Below are 10,728 nucleotides of genomic sequence, written 5' to 3' on the forward strand. Positions count from 1 at the left end.
GTAAAAAGTGATGATGTGATATAAAAAAAAAAAAAAAATTGTATAAAAAAGTGAAAAAATTTTGTATTGTAGTGAATTTTTTTATTTGAATAGTAATAAAAAATTATTGATGTGATATAAAAAGTGAAAAAAAAATATGAATGTTTGATGTGAATTGTTGTTGGAAAATATGGAAAAGTAAAAAAAAAGTACAATAAATAGTATCAAGCACTATCTTATTTTGTAACGAGGCTTAACAAACAAGGCCTAAGCCAAGGAGATACTATCATAATTTATGAGTACACGTGCAAAAGTGGAACTAGAGAGAGATTCTTCATGATTGGTTCTAAGCTACTTTTCGAACGATTAATTGGGTAGATTTTACGTCAAAGGGCCGACATTGATTGGATGGTTTGGGGTTTTATTATGTTTTATTTTGGTGCAATGTGTTTGTGCTGTTTTCGTTTCCTAGTCTAAATAAGTTTCTCTCGTCAGTGCACGGGGGACGACATGTCTCAGGCATTGGACTAGATGTATAGCTAGGGCTGTGGTTTCTCGTCTGCTTTGTCGCTTCCTTAATTGGAGTATGTAATGTAGGCTTCTTTATGAAGTATGTAATGTAAGCTTCTTTAAAATTTAAAACGAATAATATTGGTATGTTTATGGCTTGATCGCAGACTATGGCTTGCAACTTGCATACGACTATATATAATGGTCTTCAAATTCAACGACAAAATTTTAAGTGTCAAGTTGATCAGGTCAAAAAGTCTTTGTTTTGTGGATACGTTCTACATGCATGCCGAAGATGCATGATATTAAAACCCTTTTTTCTACGTCCACTTGCATAGTTGCATGAGCAGTTGGTCGGTGCGGCAAATATGTTTTGGGTGGCCGGGGATGCCACGTTCACAATAAATATATACAAGTCATATATGTATTATATATATCCAAGGTTTATTTGATCAAAAGCTGGTAGCACTACAAAAAATTAGGTATTTAGGGTCTTTTTTTTTCACTACCTTTTGCAAAAAGGTTGTGAATTGCAGAATATCACTACCTTTAACAAAAATGACTCCTTTAACTAAGAGATAAAGTCCTATTTTAAGGAAGCCGTTATAATCAAGGTTTTTAAGTCTTTTTTCCTACTACCCTTCAATAAAGTGATGTAATATACAGAGTTCTAACTACTTTTGGATGAATATTATGCTACCTTATTAGAAAGGTCTCAAAATTCTCTTGAATTTCGTCAGAATAAATATTACTCATTTAAGAGATAGATTAAGATTAATTTGAAATACATTTTCGTGGATAATCTTTTTTTATTTTTATTTTTTTAAACAAAAGAAATTTAAAAAAAAAAAAAAAAAATCCTAAATAGCCATCTGATATGATACGGTCAAGAAAGTTTGAATTCAAACTTGACCATTGGAGCAATATATCCTAAAACTGACGTCCCTGCTCTTTCAAAAAAAAAAAAAAAAAAAATCCTAAATAGCCATCTGATATGATATGGTCAAGAAAGTTTGAATTCAAACTTGACCATTGGAGCAATATATCCTAAAACTGACGTCCCTGCTCTTTCAAACAAAAAAAAAAAAATAACGTCCCTGCCTATTCACTAGACTCATGAGTACTACAAGTTAGATGTGATGATGATGAGTCATTTTTCAGAGGACTTCAAGTCAAGTTTGAAGACTCAATCCTTTAAAAAAAAAAAAAAACGTAGAAACACTTTCGTAAAAGGGACGTGCGTTTGCTGAGTCCTTCTTCAAAGGACTTGTACTCAAGTCGATCCGAATTCTCACTTTCGTGGAGGACTGAAGACGTGTGCTGGCCAGAGTAATCGTCGTGGGTTGAAGACGTGAAGGAATGAAGACGTGCTACACGCAAAGGACGTGGGTTGAAGCCGTGATCAAGCTGAAAGACGCAGGACTTGCAGACGATTTGCTATATGACGCTAAGTATCCCCACGATGATATAAGACGCCAGGTATCCCACGTTGCCATGTATTTCGTAGAAACGGGCGGGTGAATTTTACACTTCCCGCTCGATCTCTTACTCTGCCTAGCTAGCCTCCCGCACTGATAACAATATCAGTGCATAGCAACCAGCCAAAAAATATCCCTCTCCATCACCGTTGTGTCCAGACGTCGTCAACTTGGAACGCTAGCTAGCTGCCATTTAAAAAATTCTGTGAGTTTCTCCTCTAGCTGATCTCTTTCATATTCCATCCTATTATTTCTCTTTATTACAAATGCTAGTGAGATATTTGGGAAAGATGACGCTATAGTTCCTATTAGATTCTGGTTTAGGTGTAATTAATGTATTTGGGTTATAATTGTTAACCGGTAGAACATATTTTGTCCTTACATTTCTCTTGATTACAAATGCTAGCTAGTGAGGTATTTGGGGAAAATGGTGCTGGATAACTATTACTTTCTGATTTAGGTGTAATTAGTGTATTTGGGTTATAATTGTGAACCAAGCATGCAAGAAATCATCATGGAGACAAGTAGAAATTCCCGGAAATACAGCATGTAAATGTGCAATATATGTACTGCTTCCGCCCAATATCATCATGCAAACACTGTATAATCTCTAAGCCTAACCAAAGATCATTATAAATTTATTTTTATCCATTAAATGCTGCCATATATACTCCTCAATTCTCTGAAAATGTCCCCCATTGTTGAATGAAAAACATGCCTTTTTTAGGAAAAAAATAGGGCTTCCATGTTATATTTAAATGATCTAAATACACCCAAGATGTTTTGGACAGTTAAAATCAATTCAATTTCATTTACTTTCACAATGCCTTAAGCTCTCGTGGAGAGTGAGAGCAAAATCCATTGCTTAGTTATTATCATTGGGGCCCATCTAAGAGTAGCTTCAGTTTATTAAATATATAAAGCTATGGATGTCTACAATTTGATGTACAAAAAATTTAAATATTCTCTTTGGACTAGAGCGTTATTCCTATTCTTAAGAAGAATGGTGTTTATGCTTTACAGTGTTTTGGAGCTTTGGAGTTTAAATATTTTTAGAATGCTTATGCACATAGCATGGACTGTGTGCATATGAAAATGCCTAACATTGCCTGTAGGTATGGCCCTCTGTAGCCAAAACAAGAACAACGAAATATTGCCTTAATAAAAATCCTTTCACACCACTTTAAAATGCTTCCAAATTTTTCTATCTTTTTGACCTCTCTAATCTTGTGATATGAGTTCCAATGCAAGAGTTCCAAAGAAAAAATACATACTATAAGTAAAAGGTAGAACCATAAATATATCTCCCATCCCCGCATGCAAGACCCAGCTCGAAAATATGTAAAAACAAAAAATTATTGAAAGAATTCACTGGTCGAAGGTGAAATATTATGATTGGGGCTTCTGAACCAATGTTGTGGCTGTCATTTATCTTTGAATTTCACTCTCCAGTTCTATCATATGGAAATCCCAATTTAACCATAGCCTAACAAGGATTCTTCTTCTTAACCTCAAATATGTACCTTGAGTTTGCATGTATAGTATATGTGTGTGTGTATATTTATATATATAGTTTTAGATTTTAATTAAGTTCATGATGAATAAAAAGAAAGTTTAGAGCTTTCATTTCCCCACCCTGACATCAAGAAGTTTGACAAAGAAATATTACTCCCTTTGACCGTCAGTTTAAAAAAGCTACCCTCTCATGAATTGTAGATGTAATAAATGAATTTATTTTCAATTGAGACCAGCTTTTGCTACCTCAAATTTTTAAAATGTTACAAGCATTAATGCTATTCTTCCATTATGTTTTTAACGGTGACAAGCATTACCTTTTCCCCTCGAGGCTCAATATGTTGTTTGGCCAAAGGACTTTCAGCTGTACCTACTCCAAAATCCCATCTAAGATTGAACTTTAAGAAACAAAAGGTAGAAAACGAATGGTATAGAATATGGTTTTACATTAAATATGCATATATAGCATGACGTGTTTCTGCCGTGTTAAATTTCTTGTTGTAAAGTTAATGGTATTTTTATCTTAATCTAGTGAAGCCATGGATAAGAGTTGGATGACAGAGCATAGAACTTCGAAAAAGTATATGGACGGTGTTAAATCTTTCGTGGAATTTGCAGCAGTAAATACTAAGACACCTGGGTTCATGTTGTGCCCATGTAAGAGATGTTGCTTTCGCAAGACACTACGACAACAAGTTGTTTATGACCATTTGACATCGGGGGCGGGAATTTTGCAAGGTTACACCAATTGTTATATGCATGGGGAAAACATTAGCACACCCATTCATAGGGAGCCGAGTCATGTAGGCTATAGTGTGTCACCCGTTGATGAGATGTCAGCACATGAAGGGTCAACAACTGGAATGCATGCCATGTTGCATGATGTCTTCACTATGCACGATTCTCGAGTAGACGTGGATCCCACTGAAGTGGAAGAAGATCTTGAGGGTCTCGATGAGAATGCTAGGAAGTTCTATGAAATGCTTAAGGATGCTGATAAGCCCCTCCATGATAACACAAAACATAGTAAATTGGGGGCCATTGTACGTCTCTATAGTTTGAAGTGTATGGGTGGATTGAGTAATGCACTGTTCACCTTTTTGCTTGAATTTATCAATGGGTTGATTCCAACCGAATCACCATTGCCAAAAGACACATATGAAGCGAAAAAGTACATAAAGGACTTGGGACTTGAATATCAGAAGATCCCGTGTTGCCGTAATGGTTGTATGTTATTTTGGAAGGAGTCCGAGAATTTAGAAAACTGTACAACATGCAAAATGTCTAAGTGGAAGGAAGATAATGGTATGATTGATGGGACGTCTCGAAAGCCAAAAAAAAAGCCAGCGAAGGGCTTGCGATGGTTTCCATTGATACCTAGGTTACAAAGGTTGTTTATGTCACATCATACAACATCGCACATGCAGTGGCATGCTAATGAATGCACAAAAGATGATGTACGAAGGCATCCGGCCGATGGTCAAGCTTGGAAGACATTTGATGCACGGTATCCTGATTTTGCCTCAGAACCACGCAATGTTAGGCTTGGCCTAGCGTCAGATGAATTTAACCCTTACGGAAACATGAGTACTTCCCACAGTATTTGGCCAGTTATGTTGGTAACATACAACTTTCCTCCTTAGATGTGTATGAAACAACCCCATTTTATGTTATCCTTAATTATCCCAGGTCCAAGAGCATCAGGAATGAATATAGATGTATACCTACAACCTCTAGTACACGAATTGATGGAATTGTGGGATGTCGGTGTTACTACTTATGATGTATCATGAAGAAGTTTACGATGCGTGCAACATTGATGTGGACAATTAATGATTTTCCCGCATATGCCGATTTGTCTGGATGGAGTACAAAAGGCCTTCATGCATGTCCCTGTTGTATGGATTCAACTCAGTCTATCTGGTTAACTTATGGGAGAAAATATTGTTATATGGGGCATAAGAGATGGTTGCATAAGGATCATAGGTGGAGAAAGATGAAGAAATCTTTCGATGGTACGAAAGAAGCGGGAACAAGGCCTGTGACGCCAAATGGTGATGAGCTAATGAGACAATTAGAGGGTGTAGAATCTTTGTTTGGGCACTCTATGGGCAAAAGGCCAAGAACTAATTCCTCGATCAACAAAGAGAAAAGTATTTGGAAGAAGCAAAGTATTTTCTTCAGACTCCCCTACTGGAGACATAACTTGTTGCGTCATAACCTTGATGTAATGCACATTGAAAAAAATGTGGTTGATAATATTCTTGGAACGCTGTTAGACATGAAGGGGAAAACAAAGGACAACGACGAAGCACGTATGGACCTTCGAAAAATGAATTTAAGACCTAATCTGCATCCGGTTACCACAGAGCAAAACAAGACATACTTTCCCTCTGCTTGCTTCACAATGTCTAAGGAGCAGAAATATAACTTTTTAAAGGTCATACAGGATGTAAGAGTGCCAGATGGGTACGCTTCAAATGTGTCACGTTGTGTTAAACTCAAGGAACATACTATGGGAGGGATGAAAAGTCATGACAGTCACATCCTCACGCAACAACTGCTGCCGGTTGCCCTGCGCGGTTCCTTACCAAAGAATGTTGTAGAACCTTTGATACAGTTGTCTGGGTACTTCAGGGAGATATGTTCCAAAACAATGCGGTTAGAGGATTTGGATCATCTTGAGTCTCAGATCCCCATCATATTATGCCAACTGGAACAAATATTCCCATCGGACTTTTTTACCTCGATGGTGCATGTTGTTGTACATCTAGCTACTGAATGTAAACTAGGCGGACCGGTCCACTTTAGATGGATGTATCCTACTGAGAGGTATTAGTTCTTGACTTGAAAAAGTTAATTTTTAACATCACTTTTGTGCAACTGAGTGAGATTTTGAGTCATTATTATAGGTGCCTTCATCAATACAAATGTAGCGTTCGCAACAAAGCTGCTCCAGAAGGCTCTATTGCAAAAGGGTACATAATGAATGAATTATTGACGTTTTGTTCTCGTTATTTAGAAAACGCACCCACAATTCACAATAGACCACCACGGAACCAAGAGGAATCAAGGGGAGCAGTTACTAATATCAATTTTGGGGGATTGAGCATGAAACAAGCACATCGATATATAGTTTTCAACTCTGACGATTTCCTTCCGTTGCGCATGTGAGTTTCATAATTTTATTTTTCAAATTGAGAAGTGTACAAAGGATTACGAACATTAATGGAACAATTAGTTGTGATCTTTATGTAGGATGCACCTACAGATTCTAAGGGTTTCTCACGATGGATCTGAAAAGGATTTGCAAAATAAGCACGTACATGAATTTTGTGACTGGTACCTGGGTTATGTAAGTGTCATGTTGTGACTATTAATTTATATAACACCGGTAAGACTTACTTCCACCACATTTATTTTAAATAATCGCTCTGATGAACGTTATCCAATCATCAGGTTGACAGCTTGGATGAGGTACACAGAAATTATTTGGGGTCCAAGCTTGTTTGGCATGCAAAAGGACCTATGCAATCCCCTGTCTCATTTAACCGATATGTCACTAATTGTATGATGTTTCGGACTTTGGCTCATGATATTAGAAAGAGAACTCAAAATAGCGAAGTAAGTGTGTCCACAATAGATGGCCCGACCTACTACGGCAAGCTAACTAACATAATTGAAGTGCAATATTATGATGGGACTCGATATGTGATGTTCAAGTGTGATTGGGCGGATATAAAAAAAGATAAGGGGTACAAGGAAGATGGATATGGTATAGAATTAGTGAGCTTCAAACGCCTGATACACACGGGAGAGAGGATCAATGATGAACCCTTTGTATTATCTTCTCAGGTATCACAAGTCTATTATGTTGAGGATGCAAGGCACCCAGATTGGGCTGTTGTTGTTAAGACTAAACCACGAAATGTATACGATGTCAGCCAAGGGGAGGGTCTTGACGATGATGTTGGGGACTATTGCGAGAACGTGCCTTTCAATCTGAACATGCTCCAAGAAACGAATGATTTTGGCAATGATGACGTTGATTGCGCTCAAAATGACGTAGATGTCACTGAAGTGGGATTGTAGTAATGGTGAATAAACAACCAGTTGAAATTACGAAGCAATGAAATAGTACTTAATATGTTGTATGCATATTCTTTCTCTTTTTAAAAATTATATTTTGGACAATTACATATTTTTAATTTCATCTAACAAATTAAAATATGCAGGTATGAATGGCACCCAATAAAAGACCAAGATTCCCTGCATTCTCAAGAGTTGATAAAGGTAAAGAACCACTCGTTGGTTCATGTCCATCCTCTGATGACGACGAGACACAAGATCCTAATGCTGAATCTCCATACAGACCTGCATTTGAAGAGAATGATACTCTATCTCATTCACAATTTGAAAAAGGATTTACTATGCCCCCCCTCCACCGGGTTGGTACCTGGAATGGGAGGATGCGTCACAATGTACTGGGTCCACCACCGTCGTACCCATTCCAGAGCGAAGTGAAAACCAACTGCCATCACCTTCCACCGGTGACCTACATGCATCTTTACGCACATCCACACGTGGTCTAGACACGGAACGGCCACAACCACAGGTCGTTGGGCCGGGAGAGGTCCGTACTATTGGTATGTTGTAAAAATTCAAACTTTTTATTGAATTGTGTAGTTCATGTCTAACATCTATTAGATTTAAACTACAAATAGCGATGGTAGAGTGAATGTCAGGCCAATGCCTTCGCCTGCTAATGTTTGGCAGTTGCCACGAGGTGAAAGGGTAGTGATTGAATTTAATGAAGGATGTCAGCCGGTTGGTCATGGCAGTGAAAAATTGAGAAGCCTTGGGGGGAAGCTGATCAGAAGCAGTCAATTTAGCGAGTTAGAAACACATAATTGGAGGAGGGTATCAACTCAAAAGAAGGAAGATATTTGGGCTACTCTAATGGTAGGTAATGTTTGTTTTGTTACACTTGAAGCCACAAAATTATAACATTATAATTGTCAATTTGTATGTAGTCAAAATTCCATGTTGAGACTAGTCAACAACTGAGTGAAATTAAAAGGATCACATTCATGGACCTGGGGAAAAAGAGGAAGGATTATAGGTATGGGATCAAGCATTCACTACAAATTAAGGAGGGTGAGACAGTTGAAGAAATCCTTGAATCGACACCTACCAGCCACGGGCTCCCTCCTGAAACTCTGGAAGTAATGGTTCGGAGATGGAAAAGTGAAATTGATAAGGTAATACATAACATGACTATTATGATGTATTATGTTTTACATGCGTTCTATATCTCACTATGGTAATAAATAATATAGGAAAGGGCCAATGTAAACAAAGAAAGCCGGGCCTTGCAGAAATTTCACCACACCTCTGGGTCAAAGAGCTTTGCACGTCTTGCATATCAAATGGTACGTGTTTTATCCTGAACAAATATGTTTTGGCTTGATTTATTGTTTGACATTGTTGTATAAATATGACTTTTTATATGCAGGAAAAAGAGTCAGGGTATACCCCGAATCGTAGCCAACTTTTTATGGTGACTCACAAAAAGAAGGACGGCAACCCTGTCAATGAAGAGGCTGCGAGGATGATGGTAAGTGTATTCACTTTATGAATATGCGAAAAGATCTATAGATGTACACATGCACATATTCTAATTAATTAGATTAACGACAAAATATATATAAGGTTTTCTATATTTTACAGGCCCAAATGGAGGAATTAATGTCGCGAGATGCTCCGACAAGTGGGGTATGTGCGAATGGGTCAATATCATGGTCACCCGATGACCCATATGCACAAGTAATGGGCTCAGAACGGCCTAGCCATGTCCGTGGAGTTGGCTTCGGGCGTACTTCTGATAGAGCAAGGTTCAATTTGAATGGGGCATCTACATCTAACAATCATGAAGGTTGTGCAAGTCAGATTAGTAGGTTGGAAACAACCGTAGATCAGATGCGAAACATGATTGATTTGCTTATGCGGGAGAAGGATGTTCCATGGGCAGCGCGTGTCGGCAATGCCGCAAACATTCCAGGTACGACATTCCACTAATGTTAATGGTGTATTTTGTAGTATTTCTATTGTTAAGATTAAGTACTACGACAGTTTATTAAAATGTTAATTCAGGTATCATCAATACCTAACATTGCTTTAAACAGCACATCTAAAGAAATATTACAAGTAGCCAGTGTAAATTAACTAATATGGAGAAGAGTGCACTCTAAATTTAGGATATGAAATCACATCTTTTTGTCTTACATACTTTGTTGAATCCCCAAGAAAATGAAGAACACATGGTAATTTGTTGTCAATGCTGTAAGAGTAAACTATACATATGAAAGTTTGTTGTCATGAGAATGTGTTACAATTAATTATGTAGGTGATGAAGACCCTATTGTTCGAAATGCAGATGTCGTGCAAGCGAGAGATGATGGTGGGGAAGAGGACAGCAGGACACCGGGTGAATTTACGAACAAATTTTATAAATGAAATAACGTACATATGCAATCCACTAATTCTAGTCTTGTACTTGTGATGTTGTACGTGTTTAGGAAATGGATGCTGAAGGAACTTTGTAGCGGGGTATCTGTGAAGTTGGTGGCTGTGAATGTAAAGTTATTTAAACTAATATGAAGACAATTGTTTACTAGTATGCTTAACTCTTGATCCTGTACATGCTTATATTTCTTGGACACGAGTAAATTAGAAAGTGGTTCATTCTTCTATCTAGATTAGAGGTTTGGGGGTCCACAATCTTAAGACTTTCTTAATATATTGTACTTGTTTTACTATTAACGTTAAACATTTCATGCTTATAAAGTGAAATAATTTTAGCATGTAGGCCATCTTCTTTTGTATGTTATTCCAAACATGCTGTGTTATCCCTTCCTATGTTTATATCCTCTAATATTAACATTGTATCCAGTACTTATTAAAAACATTCAAGATGTGTAAGGATACCAACTCCCTCTGAGAAGTATTCATACTACACAGGTTGTGAAGGATTAATCCTCATTATTTTATGGGACATTTGGGTTCCATTGGGTGATATGAAAATGCATAAATTTACTTGATATTTGGCTTCCACTGGGCTATGAGTAAGACAGCCATAAGTTGTTAATGAAGTGAAATCAGAAGTTTATACAACATGGCATAGCATGCTCTTGGGAAATTGTGTGTTTGGTGAGAAATTTTTAGGAGAAAAGCTTTTTGAGTTCTG

At 37.3% G+C, this 10,728-nt stretch overlaps 1 protein-coding gene across 1 annotated transcript; it reads left to right on the forward strand.

Moving 5' to 3' along the window:
• The first annotated feature begins 5,286 nt into the window (after positions 1-5,286).
• Positions 5,287-7,574, forward strand: LOC133875086 (uncharacterized). Its single transcript, XM_062313084.1, has 4 exons — positions 5,287-6,314; positions 6,395-6,460; positions 6,741-6,837; positions 6,942-7,574. Exons 1-4 carry the CDS (start codon positions 5,287-5,289, stop codon positions 7,572-7,574), a joined length of 1,824 nt encoding a protein of 607 aa, XP_062169068.1.
• The last annotated feature ends 3,154 nt before the right edge of the window (positions 7,575-10,728 follow it).

The sequence above is a fragment of the Alnus glutinosa genome, chromosome 8, assembly GCF_958979055.1.
Source record: "Alnus glutinosa chromosome 8, dhAlnGlut1.1, whole genome shotgun sequence".
NCBI lineage: Eukaryota > Viridiplantae > Streptophyta > Magnoliopsida > Fagales > Betulaceae > Alnus > Alnus glutinosa.